This window comes from Sinocyclocheilus grahami, unplaced genomic scaffold (assembly GCF_001515645.1).
Source record: "Sinocyclocheilus grahami isolate Dianchi unplaced genomic scaffold, SAMN03320097.WGS_v1.1 scaffold47.1, whole genome shotgun sequence".
In the NCBI taxonomy this organism is placed as follows: Eukaryota; Metazoa; Chordata; class Actinopteri; order Cypriniformes; family Cyprinidae; genus Sinocyclocheilus; species Sinocyclocheilus grahami.
The window spans coordinates 5,139,267-5,164,332 of NW_015505226.1; the positions used below are offsets into that span (position 1 = coordinate 5,139,267).

At 39.6% G+C, this 25,066-nt stretch overlaps 1 protein-coding gene across 12 annotated transcripts in view; it reads right to left on the bottom strand.

Moving 5' to 3' along the window:
• Window positions 1-25,066, bottom strand: part of nrxn1a (neurexin 1a) — a 187,057-nt gene that overhangs the window by 109,763 nt on the left and 52,228 nt on the right. For 10 of the 12 annotated variants that reach the window (XM_016268811.1, XM_016268808.1, XM_016268805.1 and 7 more), the window contains 3 exons: window positions 5,084-5,385; window positions 3,309-3,353; window positions 1,955-2,116 (listed from right to left, as the gene is read on the bottom strand). In XM_016268811.1, the coding sequence (XP_016124297.1) occupies window positions 1,955-2,116; window positions 3,309-3,353; window positions 5,084-5,385 (509 nt within the window). The remainder of the gene's footprint in view (window positions 1-1,954; window positions 2,117-3,308; window positions 3,354-5,083; window positions 5,386-25,066) is intronic. The other 2 variants (XM_016268806.1, XM_016268810.1) reach the window with 2 other exon arrangements.

A 25,066-nucleotide genomic window follows, 5' to 3' on the forward strand; every position in this document is an offset into this window, starting at 1 on the left:
TAGAGGGGGGCCGTGGAGGATTTAACCTTCTCGCCCCCTTAAGGAACCTGACAACTAGGTCATGCTTCCCCAACGACCTCCTTCTACGGGGCAACCCAACTCCGATCGGGCATCTTCTGGGGTCTTCTCGGCGAGAAGAACACCACTCAACGAACAGGTTCCACTTCTCGCCATTCTCCCGGGAGCGCAGCTCGGGACAGCTCCTGCTCGCCATCCTGCTCTTACTGAGTCCCCTCCATACCGGGAAAAGAGATCCTTTGCGTCGGGGAGAGTTTGCTCTTTTCCCAGTTGACCCGAAGACCCAACAGGCTGAGGTGTGAGAGCACCAAATCCCTGTGTTCGCACAACTGATCCTGAGACTGCTTCGTCGAGGTAGTTGAGAATGCGAATGCTCTGTTCTCTCAAGGGAACAAGGGGTACCTCCGCAACTTACGTGAAGACACGGGGCAACAGGAACAGCCCGGAGGGCAGGACCTCGTACTGATATGCTCGTCCTTCGGACGCGAACCACAGCAATGGTTTGTGGTGCGGAAGGGTCGACACATGAAGTACGCGTCCTTCAGGTCGACCGCTGCAAACCAATCTCGGGGACGGATGCCGGGGACTAGACCGCAACGTCGCGATGGTCATGTTCCCGCACTGAGAACATGACTCATCCATGAGCACTGCTTCAGCGTGCTGTAAGCCCAGGCACGAGAGGCAGCGATCATGACCATCAGATGGAGGCAGGAAACGACCGCATCCAGAAACGCACGAGCGGGGGAAGCCATCTTTAAAAAGACGCCCGTCGCTCGTGGAGCTCTTTTAGATATTTGCTCTTTTAGGAAAAAAAGGAAACACTCTTTTAGAGAGAGCGCTGAAGTGCCCAGGGGAGGTCGCGGCGAGACCGCAGAATGGCAGCTGCAGCACGCCGAAGATGAGCAGCACTGAATGGCAACCCCCGCTGATGCGCCGTAACACCAACGCCAGCTGTTTCTTCCAAACACTCGTGGAGATTCGTCCTGAGAAGGCTCGGCTCCGAAGCGAAAAGCTGATGTGCGTTTGCACGCGCACTCCTTTTATACCCGCGCTGCGGGGCGGGGTGCGCATGGCGAAACACGCATGCCAACTATCATTGGCTTGTTTAGTTTACACTCGAAGGTGATAGGGCTCTCGGGCGAGATCTCAATTCATCAGTCACGACTGACATAATGTAGAAAGTGACTGACTGAAAGGGAACTCACTTACATTAAACATAGAATGTTTAATTTATACACAAAATTAATACAAATACACCATGCTATAGGCCTAATATAAAATAACAGATAACTTACACAAAGTTTAAATATAAAACACTTAAAATCAGCAAACACGGTGGAACCAAATAAATAAGAAACAAATGTTAAAAAACCTTTCAAAATCATCTTAGATAAGCGGCAAAGTCAAAAGGTCTTCTAAAGTCTAAAATATTTTTAAGATCATATGATACTAGTTTTAATAAACTAAAAATTTTTTTTTAAAAAGTAAAAATCAAGGAAATTTGTCTGGCATTTCTTTGTTTTTGCTGTATCGAAAACATACCGAACTGTGACACCCCTGTGTCATATCGAAACGAACCATGAATTTTGTGAACCGTTACACCCCTAATATATATACATATATATACAGTATATATATATACACACACACACACGTTTACTTTTTTTAATTCAGACACACATACAGACAGACACACAAGCTGCACGGTCGCATCTCTCTTTTTCGTTAGTTTTTAGAGGATTTTGTCAATAAAAAGAAACGAGTTAAATCAGATTATTGCAAATCAATATAGTTAATTAGCTGCAAGGTCGTATCTTTCTACCATTCAAAAAGTAAATGAATACATGTAATACAGTAGCAATAGAAGGTGATTAAATTACTGGAAGATTCCTGGATGGAATTACTTTTTCCAAGAAGACATTTTCAGAGCACTTACCTCTTTCAGACAGCCCATAAAGTTGTTGCTAACGGGGGATCCGGGCAGATCGGCAGTGCTGGGACTACCCCCGACATAGAAAAAGTCATCCGAGCCTAGCATGGTGTAGTCCTCTTGTGTATATCCAGTGGTGGTCAGAATTCCATCCACAGATATTGTAACCTACACAACAAAGCACAGGGAAAGGACACGCTATACTCACATATAACTTGAATACTGTTACAGGGCTTTGGTCCCCCCTCGTAAGGATTTGGATGCTTGGCTTTATTTTGTTTTTGCCATTAATCCTTCTCATTTATGTATTTATTTATTGCTTTTCTCTTTTAATTGGTTTAATGTGAACCCATTTTCATGTCTGTTCCAGGAATTCTTATTTATTTATTGTTCACTTTTTTTTTTTTTTTGGTCTTTCTAGATTTTCATTTTTGGTATTAACTTCTAGTAAGTCTGAGCTGAGGAAGTCTGCGGCACATAAGCCCAGTCTCGATGTTAGTGATGCCATTAATAGAGCACAAAAAGTAAATCAGCAGACACAAAAATGGTGTTAGTAGTAGGTGTGTTTCTGAGAGTTAGTATTGCTTGAATCCAGTGCATGTGAGTAGTTTAGCAGTTTTCAATGTTATTATATGAGGTAAAACAAAGATGTGCTAAGAGGTTAGAAATGAAAGCACAGGCAATTAGAGGCACATCTCTCACAGATCTGGTTGAATGGATGCATGCTTCATTATCCCTCCCTCTCCACATGCAAGCAATGGTTGGTTAGAGAGAACAATTCTTCTCACAGATTAGATTGCACAGGAATGAGTAAAGAGAGAAGAGGAGGGAGAAGGACACAAACACGACGCAGCTCATGAGACCAATCACAGCAGAAGTGTCGGCATGCATAAGCGTGTTCACATGAAGAAAGAAAGTAAAAACTACAACAGACGAGATGACCGGCCACCCATGCCAGCCTCAAATGTACTGATGGAGCAGAGGTGTTAGTACACGGGGTGGCCAGGATGCACACCATGCTGAACAACGGGCCTCAAAGCTAGCTGGACCAATGGAAAAACTCAGAGCCAGCCAGCCGAGACCGATCGGTGAGCAAAACCTTATGCAAAAGAACCCAAAAAAGGAAAAGATGCAAGATAAACTAAGAAAAAAAAGATGGACGGGACATAAAGAGCTGAGGAAACCCAAGTAATGAGAAGAAAAAGAAAAGGGGAATTTGGGCAGGGTAGGGGAAGTAAGCGTAAAGATTACCAACCGCATTTTCCCCCTTTTTTTGTTTAGAATTGATGTCTACGATTCAAAAAAAGGAAAATAGACACACGGCAAACCCAAACTAAGAAACAATTAGAATGATATCTACCGAACAATGTAGTTTGTTTACCATAGCGTGTCCAATGCCTGAGTGCTTTGTGGAAAAGGGGGGAGAAAGGAAATTAAAAAATTGTGAACAGAACACCGTTCCTCAATCAAAAAAGTTGGTCTCTTGCCAAGGTTAGTACATCAGCGTTGCACGTTAGTAAAAGGTAACAGGTTAGTAAATGACACATTCCATGGATGAAAGGTTAGTTTCTTTCCCCAAAAGCAGGTTAGTAAACATTTAAAAAGGGCAAAAGAAGAGAAGGAAAGGAGAAGCAGACGAGATCTGCACCGTGGAGTTCCTCTGGGACGGATCTAGTCTACTCTGTTCTAAACACTGTCTCTTCCTATTCCTGGCTCTCCGCTAACTTTACTGGTGACAGAACACACCACAGAGCTTTTTATGTTTACTGCCTGTCCTATCCAACTTTGTGCACATCTAGGATATTTTTCGAGTCTTGACACTTCAAACGTGTTCTGCGCTGACAGGTGACGTACTCATGTAATGTAGTGAGAGGTGGCACTATCAAATAGTGACAGTAAAATATGGATGCCGTAGCGTCTGAGGTTGAATTTAAATATTAGTTAAGAGGAACAGGGTTAAAGGTATGTTCACTGATGTCTGAAATATGAATTCATGGCTGCTACATGAATACTTTAATACTGGAAGCGTCTTTTTACATCAGCTCTGCTCTGTGCTACATAAATTAGCTCTAGTGCTAATTTAAAATGATAAAAGTGCACCAAATTCCTAGAACTTTCTCTTTAAGTCTCGTCTTTAAGCAACTTTCAAATACATCATTTGGAAACCTGCACTATTTTAAATGGGTATATGTCTTGATCAGGGTCGGAAATTAACAGGGGCTTGGGGCAAAAATGCCACCAAAATGAACAAAAATGCCCCTCAAATTCAAGATAAAGGGCAAAAATTGCCCCCTGCACAACTAAGCTAGATCTATTATGTCTGTCATGCTTAAAGTGAAATGTAAATTGAATAAAAAGAGGTGATTTCTGCATTACATTTACAGTAGATTTGCTCAAGTTGCATTATATTTCTTTTTATGCATTGCTTGCAGTGTTGAGTGTTACAACCACTGACACACATTTCAGTTGAGTATATGAATTCCATGTTTAATCAGAGACGTCTGGATTCGTCACCACTGAGAACGCCGGAGTTGTTCAGTGTGCGCTCTCATTGACGGAATTCTGAATCTGCATTTGCAAATTCTCTCATCATAAACAACAAAGTGCTTAAAAGATGTAAGTAAGATATTGAATTAGCAGTGTAGATAGCTTCAGTGATTATATCCCCAACAAAAAGCTTTCTATTAATCAACATTAACAATCATTATTACAATATCAAGAGCAATAATCAACAATAACGATATTGCAGCTTCACCCTGTAATTAGATTTAATTTATAGGCCATTTACATTATGCAATATTTGTGTACTTACATGTATATGTGGTGCATTAAATAGTCATACTTTATTAGTAGCAGTCTATAGTTTTGAGACTGATTGAAGCAACTGGTTAAATTTAAGTACAACACAGACACATTTGATTAGGTAAATATAAATATTTCCCTTACAAAGGTAAAAATGCCCGAGAATCAATTCCAGAGGGCAAATATTGCCTCTTAATGGAAAAGTTAATTTCTGACCCTGGTTTTGATTTAAGTGGTTAAATACAGTTAAATACGGTCTGAGGGTTAGTTTGATGCTACTAATCTGAATCTGAATGTATCCAATCTCGACCTCTGCCTTTTCTGCGCGGTTACCTGACGAAGGTTCCTGGTAACCTTCACATCATGCCAGGCATTGTCATTAAATTTTCCATTGACGGGCTCCACCAGGGCCTCGAAGGCCCCAGAGCCCAGGTTGATGACCAGCGAGACGGCACCATTCTTCAGCGCCAAGTTGACGTAGTCTGCAGATTTTCCGGTGTGGAGCATCAATCCATTGCGCTGCAGGGTCTTGAAGGACAGCGTAATCTCATCGCTACTGCTCTGAATGGGGTTCGGGGACAGGTCGTAACAGAAATACTCTGAACCCTTGAAGGTGGCCACGTACTCTTCTCTCTCTGCAAGAACATGGAGAAACAAAGCAGGTAAGCCTGGAGCAGACCAATGTTTTCTTTTCTGTTAAAAGAGATGCATTAATACCAAAGCAAGCAAGGCAATATAGTGTAATATAAAAGTCCAGTTGGAAAGATGAGCAAGTATAGGAGTCAATGACGTAATGTTTTGGCCAATCTATTTATTTATTCAATAATACAATAGAAATGCAATTCATTAATACAATGAAGAATCAAACCTCTTGTATGATAAGCACATTTTGAATTTCTGAAATAACATTTGATATTTTTGTCGCATAAAGATGTCAATGTGATATAATGTTGCTATTATTTATTAAAAACTTGTTTAAAAAAACTAAACTTTGTCATAATTGTCACAATCTCTCTCTGGGAGGAACACAGGGTTTATATGCAAGGGGAAAACGAGATAATTAATCAAACACAGCTGGATACAAATTAACACAATGAGGACAGGAACTAAACCAAATAAGGGCAAACAGGAACTAAACAGGAACATACATGTGACAGTACTCCCCCCTCCCAGAAGGCGCATCCCGCGCCGTAACAGTTACACCGGGGAGGAGGGGTGGGTACCCTATAGGCTGGTGCAGGGCAGGAACAAGGTGGAGACAAAGAGGGCCTCCAGGGCAGATCAGGGTGCTCCGGGAGCCATGGCGGAGCAGGCAGTTCAGGTTGCCATGGCGGAGCTGGTAGCTTAGGGGGCAATGGCGGAGCTGACAGTTCAGGAGGCCATGGCGGAGCAGGCAGTTCGGGAGGCCATGGCAGAGCAGGCAGTTCGGGAGGCCATGGCGGAATAGGGAGCTCGGGGGGCCATGGCGGAACAGGGAGCTCGGGGAGCAATGGTGAAACAGGGAGCTCGGGGAGCCTGGCCTCGGCACTTGGCCTGGCACCTACAGACGGGCCCCTACTACCCCCCCAAAAAAATCCTTATAGTTTTAGTAACCTTAACCTTATAGTAAATATAGTTTTTGGGGCCCTCCGTAGGCCTAACTCGGGAACTGTGGCCCTCCCTGGGCTTGACTTGGGGACTGGAGCCCACCTTGGGCTGGACATGGGAACTGGAGCTCTCCCTGGGCTAAACTCAGGGACTGGAGCCTTCTCTAGGATAAACTCGGGGACAGGAGATCTCACTGGGCTAAACTCGGGGACTGGAGCGTACTCTGGGCTAAACTCGGGAACTGTAGCCCTAACTGGGCTAAACTCGGGGTCTGGAGCCCTCTCTGGGCTAAAATCGGGGACTGGAGCCCTCCATGGGCTAAACTCGGGAACAGGAGCCATCCGTTGGCTAAACTCAGGAACAGGAGCCCACACGGGAGCGAGCTCTGGGGCTGGAGCCGAAACTGGAGCGAGCTTTGGGGCTGGAGCCGACACTGGAGCAGGCTCTGGGGCTGGAGCAGACACTGGAGCGGACTCAGGAGAGAGGATAGGAGCCGAGAACTCCGGAGGGAGTGCCATATCCAGGAGTTCAGAGACATGAGCTGGCGCCCGTTTTTCTGGGAGTGAAAAACTCTTTTCTTGAGAGTGCATCGGCCGGCGGGCATGACTGCGGGTTGGTTCTGGATCGAGGCCGGATGCTCTCCAGATACCGGATGATCCCTTCCCTCCAGCTTAGTCCAGTGGTGTCTGGGAGGTCCACGGAGCGGAACAGTGGTTCCTGATCCAGAACAGTGAGTTGAGAGTGGCATCATCCAGTGCCGTCGCTGTGGCGAGCCCGCAGAATTACTAGCGTACTCGTAGAAGGGGAGATCTTTACGTGCTAGGGCAATGAATCGTGCGGCGGCCATCTCCATGGCCGCGGGGAGAAACAAACAGGGAAAACAAAAAACTTTCAAAAACCGGAAAACGAACACGGGGGGGGGGGGGAGGGGGGCTTACTTTCGGTTTTAGGTCCGCTGCTTTGTCACGATCTCTCTCAGGGAGGAACGAGGAGACGCAGGAGAATACTTCAACTAGGATTTTAATCAAACAAGCAAAGGGGTACAATCACTGGAACTCAAGGATGACATATAACAGCAGACTCACACTCAGGGAAACACAGGGTTTATATGCAAGGGGAAAACAAGATAATTAATCAAACAAAGCTGGATACAAATTAACACAATGAGGACAGGAACTAAACCAAATAAGGACAAACAGGAACTAAATGGGAACATACATGTGACAATAATCCTTTATTACTATTTTTAAAAGATTATCACCACAAAAAATATCTGAAAACCTGAAGACTGTCAAATCAACAGTAATGTGCTCCAACCAACATGCAAGAAAAAAAGGAAATTACATCACAGAGAAGACACCTGCAGACCCTCACGACTGTGTGTCAAGATAAATACGTCTCTTTAAGGTCCCATATTTTACACCTTTCTGGAGTTTTATTTTAGGTTTTGATGTCCTTAAGAATATATATTTGCGGTATAAGTACCAAAAACCATCTCAATATATTTTTACAGCTCCTTTCTCATGAGCTCTGCTGAGAACAGGTTGATTTTGGCCTGTCTAATTGGGGTTTTGGCAAAAGTAGAGTGGGACTGTGGGCAGTGCTCGGGGTGGTGACTGAAGGCGGTGACTGTATAGTTCTGACGTCAACTTTTTACGGAAGTCACAACGGTTCGTGAAAAATCACAGCTACTTAATGCAGGCTGTGTGAATTTTACTGTGGACTGACTGTTTTGAAACTTATATGGTAGTTACATAGCACCTAGACCTCAGTTATCATGAAAAAAGCCAGGAAATTTCAGTTTTGACAATATGGGACCTTTAAAATATCAGATCATTTGAACTTTTCATAACAAGGCAAGGTTGTAAAATGCCATGCGGATGTGGCTTTCCAAAACCTTAGTATTATTATACTTATGAAATAATAATTTATGACATTACATAAATATAAAAATAGATGAAGATATAGAATATAGATAGATAGATAGATAGATAATACTTTTCAGATTGAAAAAAAATTATAAATAAAAAATTCACATTTAAGCAAATTGTGCTAATATTTCTTATTTTGTTGCATCATATGACTTTTTTGGAGTCATTAAATTGAAACCTTTCTGGAAAATGTTACCAAAACCATATGAATCCAACATTAAAGCATCTTTTCTTTGTCATGGATGTTTTTATATGTCATTGACCCTTTAGATATGTGAGCCCACCATCACATAGTAATACGGAGTAGATGACTTACCGTATAATCTATCAGCTCCCATGCTTACTGGACACAAGACTTGCTAATTTCAAATGACCTACCTGTACAAAGCCAAAAGCCAGTCTAAAGTCATACTAAAGGGGTCAAACATAGTAGGAACTCACCACAATCAATCTGAGAGTGATTGGTTGCTGTCAGTATGTGCACCCACACCTACGAGATTGAGGTCAGAGCCATCTTGCACATAAATGAGAACCAAGGTCCTTGATAATGGTGACCATAAATAAAGCAGCCACACATATCAGGACATAATTACCAAATCAGTCAGCGAGACCCATTACTGTAAGTGTGCTGGCACAGAACCCAGGCACGCACACTCTCACTCCTCTTCCCATTTGCGCAAACAACTCCAACTGTCACCCAGATCTGAGTGTATTTTGGGAACTTGGTTAAAATATAAACTGAAGAGGTGCCCATTAATAAAGTGTGAAGTCCTATCTCCACAGCTACCGGTAAATACAATTTCATTATTACAGAGCAGAGCTGAGTCTACTTCTCATCAGGAATATTAATGACTTTAACAGGCAATTTACAGCAAGACTGAACCAAATTACCATAAATCCAGGAATCTGCAACACAATTAACCTCACACACCATAAGACCAGCTCATTTGCTCTGGAATTATCTGGAATATTCTTAAAATAAACCCTGGAGATATCAACAAGGCTCATTTACTCCATCTCTTTCTCCATCCTTCATCACCCTTCCTGTGTCCACTGCGAGTTAAATAAGCTTTTTGCCTCGGCTGATGAAGTGTTTGTGTGTGTGCACAAAGAACCAAAGGGTGGTGCTGTATCTGGCTCTTTTCCACCTCCTCTATATACCACTGAGTCAGCTATAAAGTGACTCAGTGCAGGAAGGCTCCCACAGAGTCGCACCAGCACACACAAACTGGCTTTTGCACCAACACACACACATATTGGGCCATACACACACCGTTTCACACAGGTATGAATATATTGTATGCCCAGAATAACAACAAAATCCCTTCAAATCCCCATTTCAATGCCAGTAACAGAGTGCTTTATGAGTCTTTCGGCACCATCAGTCTCTGTTGTGACTTCCCTGTCCAGTCTTTCATTAGATTTGATCTCTGCAAATACTCTTACAGGAAATCAAATCTTCATCTTCAAGAGCAAATATCCAGGAAGGCTCATTTAAGTACAGCATTAGGCTATCTGTTGGATAAAAGTGACCTCCAATCACCTCTTTGCTCTGATTTCTGCATAACATCATATGTATTTTCTGTTTGTGCTTTAAAAAGCCATATCCTACCTGATATCATTTATCTTTGGCAGTGTCTATTTACACCAACCTTGGTAAAGGCTATTTTTTCTAACTGCCACTACTCAGGTAATTTACCCTTCGTACAAACAGCACATTACTTCCATTTGCTCTTAATGCAAACAAGATGCTATTTGTTGCCATTTACACTTAATGTACTGTACCTTTTTTTCCTGTACTGTAGGCTACCTGTAGTCTATTTTCATGTTAGTCAATTTTCTTGCTGCAAAACCAGCTGTAATTTAGTATAACATTATATTTTCCATCCTTTCTCTTCCTTATAGGATTAAACTGGCTGTTTTTGATACTCCGCCTTTAAAACAATATATTGGATGTCCGCTATGATTGGTTAGACTTTTTGAATGTGAAAGGAGCAACATTGCTTGTGTATTTGCTGTCAGGTCTAATATAATTGCCCCATCTTTCAATAACAGCCTTTTTGTAAAGCTTGCTTTGACATTCGCCAAACAAGCTGCACCCAAATGTGCCACACAAAATGCTAAGGTAGGTCCTTTTCTTTGAAGGCTCGAAGTACAATCCATGACATCAAATGCTGTATAATTTGTCTATCAACCTATACCGACATCACATTTGAAGATGCATATCAGTTGTGATATCACTGTCTCACCCCCTATCTGCTGCTTGGAGTAGTTGCATTCTGACATATTTTTAAGCAGCATTCTGCTGTTCAGACATACATACATTTTTTCTTATCATTGTCAATGTTGAATACAGTTGTGCTACCTAATATTTTTGAGGACATTTTTTTTCAGGACTCTTTGATGAATATAAAGTTTAAAGGAACAGCATTCAATTGAAATATAATATTTTGTAACATTATAAATGTCTTTACTGCCTCGTTTACTCAATTTAACATGTACTTGCTGAGCAAAAGTATTCAGTTCTTTCAAAAACCTTACTGATCCCATTTTGTACTATTACTGTGTAAGGTCTCCACTAGGGTTGCCAACTTCAAAAAAGGAAAATAAGTGACAATCGTGGTTCTTTATAGGAAAATAAGGAACAGAATAAGGTACATTAAAATATTAGTACTGTACCACATAGTGAATGTAATTTCAGTGTCTGCAGTTAAATATGTATAAAAGGTTCTTAGACATAAATGCATTGGTTTTGCTTAACTCATTTATGTACATTTTAATTCTAAAAATAATTTTAATGTCATACCAAAAAAACAACAACAACAACAACACATGATTCACAGAAACCATTGGCCTGAGCAAATTGTACCACTCTAGAATTGTGACTGCACCAGTGGTGTAGTAACTTATATATAGCTATATCAAAACATTTCAAATATCATCAACCTCTCTTCAAAACAATACACTTTTTTTTGTCAGGAAGATACATGGATACATACATATGACATAAAATGTGAAAGCATAACAACTGTTATGTCTATGAAACGTCAGTCAATAAAGCATTTTTTAAAGCAGCACTATGTAACTTTTTCTGTGTTAAAAATTTGCAAAATGTATATAATGAGCGAGTACATCATGAATTCATCTTCCAAACCACGTTTTTGTCTTATTCCGAATCCCTACGGTACACTTATAATAAGTACTTATATTTGGACTATTGCAGCCTGGTCGGGTCGTCACCGCTGCAGAGTAACACATACCTGCTTGAATCGCCATAGACACAAACTTAGAGTAGCTCCGGTTGGAATGTTCTTCCGCGGGATGTGAGCAGTTCTGTTTATTAACCGCTAGAGCGCCAAAAGTTACATAGCGCTGCTTTAAACAATGGCAATTACAATTTTTAACTAAAATGTTGTTGCAACTATGTACTGTATGAATGAATGAAAATGCATATTTTTCAATTAACTTAGAGAATCAGCATTGGCAGCTTTTAAGACTTTATTGGTCATTTTTGTGTTTTAATAATGAGGTCCAAGGTTAAGAATATGCTAGAAGTTATTAAATGTAAAATGTTTTTCTCTATTTAACAGCATTAACTAAAGACTACTTGCCTTTTTGATCACGTCTTCCCTCAAGTATATTGCATGTTTTCTTACATGGCTGGCTGTTGGACTCATGAACAATATTCATGTTGTTTGCATTCGCCTCAAACTGATTTGCTAAAAATCAAAACTATCACGTTTTATTATTAGGTTTTAAAGCCTTCCCCGAACGGGTATGTTCGCGAATCAAGTGACTTGTCCAATAAAAATGTTTCATTCTCATTTTAGAGTTTGATATCCGAATGGTCTAGGTGGTCATACGATGTACGCCTGCAAATACGGGACAAACTGCGTTCCATAAGGCTTCCATACAGAACGGTTCTTTGATGCCTTAAATACAGGATGATTCCGTATTGTATGTAACACTTTTGAGAACCACTGCTTTAGCTTCTGTTCGCACTTGTGGAGTGATGCTTTGTATGCTGCTGACTGAGCAATTATCTCTTCATCAGCTTAAATTTAGACAGGAACGTTGGGGGCAGCATGTCTGTGGGCTTGTTACCTCAAAGCTGCTACAGGCGACAGCCTGTGAACACCAAACACAGCCAGTCAAGCATTGAGAACTCCCATGTTACAGGAAGACAAGCTGTACTATGGTTTCCTGTATGGTTTCCCCTTCACCGTCTGAAAGAAGAGCTTTATGAAAGCCGTTATTTAATGACTCCACAGTAAGGGTGGGATATAAAAAAAAAATAATACACATCTGACGATAGTGTCAACTTTAATTATTATGCTGCATGTAATAAACGCAATATGACAGAATTTGCCTAATTAGTAGTAGTGGTAATGAATTAATACTTTTTTCTATTCAACAACAGACATCTCATAAAGTCATTTCGACATACCCATATCTTATTCCATCTGAGCTTTTTTTTTTTTTTTTTTTTTTTTTAAATGAACATAGTAAAAATATATATTTTGTAATCACATTATACAATGGCACAATCTGCAGGGGTCTCAGCAGCAACAAAGCCAATAATGCTTCACAAAACAATGTAATAATTGACGCTGAACATAAAACTAATTAATTTGGGCCTTTAAAATGTCCTTATAAATCTACACCAAAATGATACTGCAAAATAAAATCAGAATGTGTCTAGTTAAGAAAATAAAATAAAATCACAGCAGCTTCTCTGAATGTAGGCTGATTTTTAACTATAAGTGAACGCTTGGTGTCACACTGAACAGGGACTAAGCACCAGTTAAACTGTCAAAGCCGTCTACACTGATTTTTCATAAGATGAAAGTTCGCTCACAGTTATGGGAAATTAATATGTAAGAAGAAGTAAAGCAATTTCATCACTAACCCATAGACTTATGTGAATTCGTAATCTGTAGAGAAATACTGCACTGTCATTGACTAAAGTGTAAATGATTCACCTGTCAACCATGTACCTCAGTGGCCACAGCTAGCTTGTGCATTCATTTTATCTGTATGCTTTGATTCTTCCTCTCTTTGCGTTTTAGTCAAACAACCTTTGCAGGCTCTCCAGAGGTATGTTATGGCGAATCACATATAGCTTTACCACCATGTCCCCATTCACGCTGGAGGGAATACAAGAGAGGAGATAAACGACAGTGGGGCTGAAAAGGAGACTGAGGCTCTGGGCACAGATAAATCTAGTGGGAGGATACACTTCTTCAAGCTAGCCCACTAGATCAAGATTACTTACAAACCCATTCAAGTAATAGCTTAGCCACTTGTATTTTATCTGCTTGAGAAGGGGGTGGGGTAACAGCATACCGTTAAACACAAGCTATCGTTCTTTTATTTAATAATGACGTTTAACTGGACCACAGTATTAAATCACTCTACACAACACTCTATAGCCTAACTGTTTGGGGTTTAAAAATGACCACCGCTGTCTGCTTACCATCCACTTTCACAGTAAAAAAAAATATATTTTTTTGAAGTTGGAATTATACACGGCCCTGCATCATATTTGCTAAATAAAATCCAATACTTGTTTTGTTATCTTATTTTTTGGGTCCTGTTTTGCTCTAGCACTTCACACTTTCTCAGAAAATATTATATGAATTTCATAGCATTTGGAAGGTGGAATGCAATCATGACAGCTGAAAGTAAATCTGTGAAGAGGAAGATCTCTTCCTGAGTGTGTACAAGCAGTGTATGTAAATGTCATCTTGTTGGAACTTACGTCAAGTTCTTTGACACAAAATGGGATGTTTGAACATATTTTTTAAATACTTTTGACGTGTGACTGCTTTTGTTGTTTTGATAAGTGCATAAGCTGATACATTTATATATTATGAAAAAAATGCTTTTATTGATATTTTTAATTCTGCATTGTCAAATTAGGTAATATTATGCCTTTTTTTGTTGCAAAAAAGCTGTTTTTTTCCCCAAGATGCATGGCTTCAGTCTTTCCAAATGTCACGCTTAATTCAATGTGTTTTTTGCCATTTCTTTGTAATCAAATTTAGTATCGATTTTTATTCCATTTTTCAATTTCACCCATTTTTTTTTTCAGTGTATGGAAAAGCAGCTTGTTCATTCTGCTAAATATCTTCTTTTGTCTTCCAGCCATGGAAGAAAGTCAAATGGGTTTGGAATGACATGAGTTAATTTTTGGTTAAACTGTCCCTTTAAAGGGGTCATATGATGCGATTTCAAGTTTTCCTTTCTCTTTGGAGTGTTACAAGCTGATTGTGCATAGATAAGATCCCTGAAGTTGCAAAGACTAAAGTCTCAAAACCAAAGAGATATTCTTTATCAAAGTTAAGACTCTGCCACGCCCCCCTAAAACAGCTCGTTCTAACATGCCCCCACATATCTACCTCACTATGTGGAAATATTTGCATAATGCCGCCCAAATGTGCACGCAAAGAAAGAAGGCGTGGTTTCAGTAACCACAGTTAGTGTTGAAGCAGCCATGTCAGGGAGACGCTGTGTGTTTCAGTGCGAAAGCAAAAGCAATTTATTTGGCCTTCCGAAAGTAGATGCATTTAGGAACACATACCAGATTCATCACTGTGTCTGTCACGCAACTCTGTTCCCCTTTCGGGCACTGTCTTTACATTTATTCACAATAGAATATAGATAACATATCAAATGTTGAAAGTGAGACATTTTGAAATGTCATGCCAAATATTGGCTCATTTTGGATTTCATGAGAACTACACATTCCAAAAAAGTTGGGACAGGTAGCAATAAGAGGCCGGAAAAGTTAAATGTACATATAAGGAACAGCTGGAGGACCAATTTGCAACTTATTATATATATATATATATATATACATATACTGCATAGTTAATTTTGTTTTGTTAATTAATATATTATTAAGCAATGAATATGACTGCATTAAATAGATCAAATGTGACAGTAAATCCATTTATAATGATTTCTATTCAATACACTTTTTATTTAAAATAAATGCTGTTTTTTTAACTTTCCATTCATCAAAGAAAAAAAGTATGGATTCTGCCGTTTCTTCAGGGCAGTACTAAAAATGTATAATTAAACTTTTAAAACGTCTAACAGATTATGCAAGAGGTACACTGTAAAAATGATCTTTCAAAGTTGTAAAGAAAACACACTACTGGGAGTACGTTTTACAATAAAATAATATTTCAGTCTTTGCATTTCAAAATTTCAGGGTCAATGCAGTTACTTGCATTTTTGTGCAATTATTTCTGAAATTTACTAGCAATTTCTGAGTGAAAATTGTTTCAAACTAAATCCTACAGAGGAGTATGTAAACCTATAAGTATGTAGGCGCTATAAGAGTAAAGGAGAGAAGAGGTCAAAGTGGCTCCCAGTGAGCAGTACACTCACTCAGGCAGCTTGTTTTGCCACTGGAGATGATAGCACAGTGAGTTAATGAGAGCAGCTCCAAAGCCGCAGCCGAGTCTCAATCTAACAACGGCAAGAAAAACAACAGGAGTGACAACAACAGAAGATAATAACACCGCAATTACCCAAGCTAAATATATACCGGGGGCTATGGACCATGGACAGCAACGATACCATTAAACTGACTCTGAGGTCTAGTTATACTGCCAGTTACCTCTTTCAGCTACTAAGAAATGCCTCAAGTACATTCACTTCATCAACTGACATAATATAAATATAAATACATATTGTTATATCAAGGAACCATTACGTCCATAATTCCAATTAATTTCCCTGCGTGATGTTTCCCCTCTCCCTCCAACGTTCAGGCAGAGCACTATATTACATGTGACAAGTTTATTCAGTCTGCTTAGCCGCTCCGACCTTGATAAGGCCAGTTATCAAAATTTCTCCATCTCAGAGCGCAGCCGAAACCCATCAAGCTATTCTGAGCTGGCGCTACGGAGGAGCGTTTCACACTTGACTGGCCACAGATGTGTTTTGTTGAATATTGATTTATTGTTTGATTGATTATTCCTCACATCATACATCTGCCAGTGAATGGGATCAGATGGCAAAAGATACAAAAAGCACAAAAGACTGGCTGGCTCATTATTTCGGATGTCGAGGCAGCTATATTGTGGATGCTGTTCAATCTGAAATTACAATTTCTCCAAATGACAGTGTTTCCATTTCAGGGAGATAAATAATATTTGAGTCTTTCTTTGCTGAGATAAGAGCTCATATCTGGTAAAACTAAAACTGAAGGTTTTGGAAAATCATTCTAATGATTCAGTACTGGTGAGACTGAAAGCACATCTTTTACAAAACAGTACATGCAAATACTGTGCATCTCCACCTTAAAACATGAAATGAATTTGGCAACTGATCTCCCATAAACATAATTCATAATGTCTTTCATTGAAATACTAAAAGGCTGGGTGCTTTTTTGAGGTTGAAAATGCATTCACGCAACTGAGATTCACTGAAAAAAAAAATCCAAGTTTCATAGCTGCAGTGTTCATGAACAAGGAGTCCAATTATCATTCTGAGATATGATACTATTAAATGTCTTTCTATATTCAGCTGTGACCAGACACCTTTAGCTAAACACTCTAAACACATATCTCTCAAAAAATAGCCGTGAATCTGTGGAACATGCAGCGCGAAGTCACAACTCACTTCAAAACACTCTATCCACCTCCACAGCACCTCATTACAGCCTTTCTAATGCAAATGCAGGGAGACAAACCGGCGTCACACAGACACACAGCCTGCCGTCCTAGAGGCATCTCTTCCTCTCCTAACGAATTTGTCTCAACTTTTGAACTCCCTCTCTCTATCTCTCTCCCTTTCTTGCAGGTGTGGAGGCTCAGCGTTTATAAATGCTGGCATTTTCTAGGACACCACATTAAATCGAGAAGCCCGTGGTTGAGTGACATAAAATCCTCAGATCTCATCTCAATTTCACAGAGAAGATTCAGTTCATACGGCATCTGGAAACCAGCCAAAGAGATGAGAGAAAACAGATTCTTCCACTATAGCGTTATTTATTTCACAGCTCTTCTCGAGAAACCCGTGCGGGCACTTTTATTTTGGAAAGTCCTCCTCCATGCGTTGGGACCTGTCCGACCTGTCAGAGCCAGCTACCTCACTGGAGCATCAAACCAGCAGCCAACCCTCTCACTCAGTCCCTGCCATATGTCCCAGTGTTCTGCCAATTCCTTGCGCACAAGACCTCAGAACATCCCATTAGCGAAAGTGAGAGAGAAAGAGAGAGAGAGAGAGAGAGAGAGAGAAGAGGGGGAGCGAGACATGGATATAAACAGAAACAAAAAACAGAGGTGGGGAGATGGAGAGATCAGCAGAAAAAAAGAGCATCAGAGAGAGCAAAAGTAGAACAGAAACATGCCTGAACTGAGTAACAGAGAAGATCAATAAGGAGAGAGAAAGAGAGTGACACAGTGCAAGAGATAGATGTTAAAGGAACAGTACGAATGAACATTTTTTTTAAATTTCATCATCTGCAATCCAATGATCGTCCTAACCATACATTTATAAAATAATATTTTATAAAATGATATTGACAAAACCCATTAGGTACATCTTTAGTCATTAGTCATGGCTCTTAGAGTCATTAGTTCAAGAATCGGACTATACTGACTGTGCTGTATGCTTTTGATTCACTAAAAAGAACAGACTCAAGGTCATTCATTCAGAAACTGAACTGCACTGATTACACTGTATGCTTTTGATTCACTAAAAAGAACCTGAATGTACAAGTCATTTATTTTGGAACTGAGTAATACTGGGTGCTCTTCACTAAAAAGAACCAACTCAGAGTCATTCGTTCAGGAATTGGACTATACAGGTTGCACTGTACATTTGTAATTGTTGTGCTGTATGGTTTTGATTCACTAAAAAGAACCTGCTTGTAAAACTCATTTATTTTGAAAATTGGACTGCACTGGATGCCCAGAATAATTTCGATTCACTTAAAAGAACCAACTTAAGAGTCATTCATTCAGGAACTGCACTATACTAGATGCACTGCATGTTTTTAATTCACTAGAAAGAGCTGGCTCATAAGTTATTGATTTACGAATCAGACTATACTTGTTCCCAAAGTAGGTTTCTGATTCACAAAAAAGAATCAGAAAGAAGAGTCTTTCATTTTGTCTGTTTGTGCTGTGCAGGTAGAATCAGTAGAGATATTGCACTGCCTTCTCTGTCTTGCGAAATAATTTCCCAAAACTCTTTTGGCGTAATTTAGTAAGTTACTACATGCGAGAAAAGGTAACAAAACTGAATATCACTTAATTATGAAAAAAAATGCAATTATATTCTTAAACCAAAAAAACGAATTAGTGTCCAACAGAAGTCAATCAGTGCTGTTCCTAAAAGAAAAACAGGAGGTAGCCGTGTACAGACTGTCAAGAGTCCCACGGACAGAAGGAGAGATTGTGAGAGAGGTGTTTTTTTGTAAACTCAGTCAGAGCTCAGTGCTGGATGAGTGTAATTTGATGTTATCGTCAGACCGTGAATGTGGATACATGGGTCTGTGCTGATATTGAATAACAGCAGGGAGGAAAGCTCAGAATCTCAGTACTCAGAACACTACCCTCTCTGCTGAAGCTCTCCAGCATGGACGCAATATGGCACACAGTCTATACATGCCAGAACAGCTTCGCAACTGATCAATGCACACACGTACACATACACACACTTTCATTATAGACCTTCCCATCACAGCAGAGACTGCCTATAGAGCCAGCATGCAGTGCTCTCTCATCCCTACTGCATATCAATGCCATTATCTCAGACCAGATTTTCACCACTCTGCAGATCGCTAAAGTAAGCTCTGTTTGACACTGTGTGGAAAGCTGTCCTCTCAGCACTGGTGTATTTTTAGAAGCTTGAATATGAAAATGTAACACAGCTCTCTGCTAGTTTCTGTCTTTAAATGTATTTCTCTGCTTTTGTCAGTCAGACTGTAGGTTATCGATCCTCTATATTTACAACCTCACACAAACAGATCTGTGTATGGTAACCACTAATGGAGTGACCACATCGTTTGTACTGTTTCTCCCAAGTGTGACCCTCAAAGAGCTGCCAACAGTTTTTCTTCTCTCCTGTCATTCATGAAGCTCACTGAACTCCATATGTAGGAGTCTAGGTTAGTTCACATTGCGCTAACACACTATCAAAACGGCATTTGTGAAAATGACAGTTATGTATGCCAATATTCTATTAATAAACATAACATGAGTAAGAGTGCTGGTGTTGCTGTGGTGATACTCTAGCCAACAGCACAGCTATGATATTACTTTTGCACAATAAATCAATAAACAAGAAGTTAATACTGAGTGACTTACATTTTAGGCATCATACTGCCCTTTTTGCTTGGCCACGAAAATAATTGAAAACAAAGCACAGCAGTAGGAGATAGTTGAGTAAATTCAATGATTCACTCATTGAATTTCAGAAAGTCACTTGTTTAGTTCCCAGTTGAATCAGTGTTTGGAAATGGATGGATTGAATGATTCACTCATAAAGAGTGAATCATTCAATTGCCAATTGTTACACCGCTGAAAGAATCAGTGTTTTTGAACGAATTAGCTGAAAGGTTCATTGACTCACTCACGAAGACAGTCATTTGTCTGTCTAAAAATCTGTATTTTTGTTCTGCTTTCCAATTAAAATCTAAATATTATTATTGAGAAGCTGACTTGAGAAGCGAAATTGTGTAAAGGTGCATTCACATTTACCGTTTTTTCAGTGATTTTCTTTGCGGTGTTTTAATAGGAACAGGAAAATGAAGAGATATTTCCACATGCAGATTGTGCATCAGGTTCAAGTGAATCCGCTGCGTTGACTAACAGAAAACTGCTTGGTTTGAAAGTGACATCTTTGTGAGTTCAGCTTCATACATTGCTACAAAGTTGAAAACAGGCAATTTTGGCAAAATTTTGGTAATTTTGCTGAAATTTGAACACATCTTAAGACTCGTAAGATTTGTTTTCACTGAACAGAACTTTGTAAGTTTAAGTTCTTTACCCATCTGGCAAAACTTTTTACTGTTTTTCCAAAACTTAGGAAATTCAAATTTCACTGGATCACAAAATACAGACAAAAAAAAAATTTCTGCAGTTTTTTTTTGCAGTTTGTTGGGTCAGCGTGAACCAGCCCTTCTTAATGAAAGCATAGCTATTAGGGGTGTAACGATTCACTCGTTTTCTCAATGCATCGATTACAAACCCTGACGATGCATATACATCAATGGCTCTCGTCATTGTATTCAATGGCTCTTCTACAAAGGAAACTGTTAAAATAACCACAGCATTACAATAACCTCCACTTCGCATCGTGCCTAACAATGCCCCTCAGCTGTTATAAATTCACTGTAAACCACGGCTTCTTGGGGCCCATTGCTTTAATCAGATGCATGAAAGTAGCGTTTGTTGCTATAGCAAACAGACATTGGGCGCGTTTTAATTCAGAATCATCATTCTCCGATGGAGAGGAAAAGTTAAAAACTATAGCTTTTTATTTGATGAAAATTAGATAAAGAAGTTTTCGCACTGAAAGAGAAGTGATCTCGCACTCAAAGAACTTAAGACGTGCCAGGCTATATCTGCTGCTAAGCTCAATAAAAAGCAGAATGAACTGATGAAACGTTAAAGACAATAAACACAATAAATAAATAACATTTATGAATGATGTAGTGCTAATTGACATATTTATTACAGTACATAAACTATAAAGTATATTTTCTACCTTATTCTGTGCAGAAAATCAAAATAATTGTTTGTAGTATATAAAATTGCCATAAAATGGCAAATCATAAAATTGCCATTAGGAAAAATTATAGACTACAAATGATTGATTATTGTCAAGTTTTATTATTGTCAAGTTTTTAGCAATGTATTTGATTTCTTACTGCAAATTTAAAGTAAGAGATAAGAAAATAATTCCTTGTAAAAAAAAAATAAAAAATACATAGGTTACATACATAAAATTATTTCTGTCACTTCTGAAATGATGGCTACGCCCCTGGTGTGACAAAATGTTAGCCTACACATCATACTTTTAAAGCTATTTTTTTAAATCATTTAAAATAATCCTGTGAATGCACTTAAAGAATGCAGAATCGAATCGTTAATCAAATCTATGAATCGTGATTCGAATCAATTAGCTGTCTACCCAAAGATTCATAGCCCTAATAGCTATGCTCAGGGACGGACTGGGAGTAAAAAACGGTCCTGGATTTTCTCCCAAATAGGCCCACCACAACTACAAGCAGTTGCTACTATCTCACATTATTACAGCAATCCTATCGCATTTATGGCAAATGACATCACAAAACCCATGGTAACCCAGCTGACAAAAACAATAGAAACCATTAAAGAAATTCTAATGATTTCCACTACAAATACCATTACAAACATTACAAACCATCAACTTTTAACCATTAAAACCATTAAATAATGGTTTCCTGAAGTGTGTTTCCGGACATATTTCATTAGGATTTAGTGGCTTTAACAAAAGCTACCAGTAGAAACCAATAGGCATGATTACAGTTTCCATTAAAAACAATACAATTTTCATTATAACCAGTAAAACAATTACAAATTATGTGAAAGAGCAGAACGCAAAATGTATAATATGACAATGATAGAGTCTAGAAACCTGAAACAACAGATTCTCTGTCTGTGTGTGTGTGTGTCATGTTAATCAGACTAATTACCTTAATATATTAAGACAATGCGGAGCGATAAATAGCAGTGGATGCTCAGACCTGGGATTTTACTATAGTGCTATAGGCTGCTGTGTATCGTGAGAGAGGCGAGCAAAGGTAACCTGATGTAACTGTTCGCTTTTTTTCTTTTAGCTTCTCCCAATAGCCTTTATCTTCACGTTTTTCGATTGCCATCACAAGCCCACTCTCCTTCGCGTCAGTTTCGGTTTCTTATAAGCAAAAATAGATTGCATTAGCGCCCCCTTTTGTCGGCCGTCAACGTCAATAAATTTGACACTTTGATGATGAACCAGCCAGGCCGACAGTCATCGGGTGGACGGCCGTTCTGGACATCTCCAGAACGTCCAGATGGCCAGTTCGCCCCTGGCTATGCTTGTTCCCTCTTTTCTCTCCTCTCACAGAAAGTGTGGTCACTCCAGTAGCCATTTTACAATCCATGATGGAAGACTTGACGGTTAGCGCTGCAGTGCTGCACACTGCTTCACAGCAAGACGGCACCACCCGAACACACTGCAAAATGTGATTAACACATCAGTGTGCTTTACACATGCACCCTTCTCCTCCCATTCTCCAGAGAAACTACAGACTGGGGAGGGAAGGAGAGAGGGAGGGTGTCTGCAAGCCCCGATGGTAATTGTTGGTGCAGAGGAAAACAAGAGCAGGTTGAGACAGTTGGGAAGGGAGACGCAACTGCTCATTTTCTGTGCGAAAGCTCCCCTCTGTGCTTAACAGATCAAAGAAGGGAATTTAATGGACCACCCATAGAGTCGGATGACAGCAAAGACAGGACACGGGACAGTTCCGCTTCAGAACAACCAAGTCACTGCATTGCAAACGCAACAGAACCTTCTCCCAACTGAAGACATCAAAGTGTTCTTGTACCTTATGGTGGATATGAAACACTTAGTTAGAGCACAGAACTACCTTTCATTTCCAAACACCAGCCGAGACAAACAAGACGATTAAGCCCGGGTCTGCGTCTCCTCCTCCTGAACGCCACGGTAATCAAATTATCCACAGTGTGTAGACCGAAAGCAACAAAACGCCAAAGCTACTGAAATGATAAATAGGGGACCGTGTAGCTTGGCAAGAAGACTAAATGACGGGATGAGGCAGTTGAAAGCTACACCCTCCTCAGGTAGAGGTTCAGTCTCACTCCGGGCCCCAGCTTCCTCCATTTCCATATACACAGACGTAAACACCTCAGCTAGGGCTTTATGAATGACTCCTGATCCATAAACACACACACCCAGAGACGAGCTGAGGGAACAGCCCTGCTGCTCTCTGATAAGCTTCCCTTTCCTTCTACCTTCACTTCATCTACATAATTATGCCTCTGTAAAATATGCAATTGTTCATTTAATGCTTCAAGTGTTTATGTGCTTATATAAGTTAAAAGAGAGGCTGGGGCTTCTCTGTCTTTACTTCTCTCAATCTCCTCGTCTTTAATTTTCTCTCAGTCACTTCATTTCATATTGCTCGCTGGAATAAATCACAGAGCATCTGAGCAGGGCAGTCGACCAGGCTTGTGGAATGACAGAATATTTGGTGTCACGTAATCAGGATACAAAAAAAGGTAACTGTATTTTGTTATGTTAGAATTACATTACAATTACCTAATCAGATTATAGTTCCATTTCAATTACCATTTTAAGTGTATAATAAAAAAGAAAAGTACTCTGGCTCTTAGAAGCTCACTTCACTTCTCTGGGCTCTAACTTTCCCTTTTCTGTCAGCCACTCTTAACTTGTACGAGCAGCTTCCCAAAGTCCAATGTTACAATGAATTAGATTTCAATTTCAAATAAATGCTGTTCTTTTTAACTTTCTATTCATTAAAGTATACTGAAAGAAATGTGTCATTGTTTCCACAAAAATGCAAAGCAGCACAACACAACTGTTTTCAACATTTATAATAATAAGAAACATTTCTTGAGAACCAAATCATCATCATAGAATGATTTCTGAAGGATCATGTTACACTGATTGAAGTAATGGCTGCTGAAAATTCAGCTTTGCTATCATAGGAATACATTACATTTTAAAAGAGAAAACAGTTATTTTGAATTGTAATTATTGTACAGTATTTTTGATCAAATAAATGCAGCATTTGTGAGCATAAGAGATTTCTTTCAAAAACATAAATATTTTACAGACCCCAACTTTACTTGTTTTCCAAGGAAAATATCTAAAAATCCTTGCAAAACATAACACTTTTGAGTAAATTATTGCATTTTTGTTGCTGTGTGTTTATTTTATGAAACTTTGCCAGGCATAACTGATCTACGTTGTGCCTTAGCTGTTCTAAAACTTTATTTACTTAGCTGTTCTTTTATCTTATACAGAGTTGCTTCTCAAGTAAACTTGTCTAGTTTTACCGATTTTTAGATGTTTCAACTTGAAAGTTAGACTTATTGCTGTGTAGAAATGCATTTAAGAAACAACCCTTTCATCTCTGTGGTCATCTGGTAATGTTATCTGCACAGCTCGGCTCTCCCAGTGGATGGAAGGTGACCTGGCTTGTAGCCCCTGCAACGCACACATTTCTAAAGTGACTACTGGCTGTGCTAACACATGCTTCACTGCTCAGCATACACACACTAGCACAGCCCCCGTCACTTATCTCATCCCGCATGGCTGCCTTGCTAACAAAATCGCTCTCCTCTCTCAAAGTTTTCAAGCTCCTCTCCTGTCTCCTCCATCTAAATTAAATAAATAAATACAACAACCAAAGCCATGCATTTACAGAGAGAACAGAGTCAAAAGACATCAGTGGCTTCGATTGGATGGACATGTGATTGGGTTTTGACAAAAAAGAAAGTAGAAATCTGACATTCATCTTGGTCGACTTGGCTTCACAGAAACCAGTTTTTGATTTCAGGGCACAAGAAATAAAAGTTATCTCTCACAGCACGCTTCAAATGGTATCCAATAACAGTGAAAATGTAATTCCTACCTCAGCCCCTGTAGGTTTGTGGCAAGTTTGCGGTCTTACAAATATTGGTATATTTGTAATGGGAAAGTCATTATCTTGGTTCGGCTCCTGAGGCGAGTTTTTACTGCTAAGATGGGGGGGGGGGGGGGG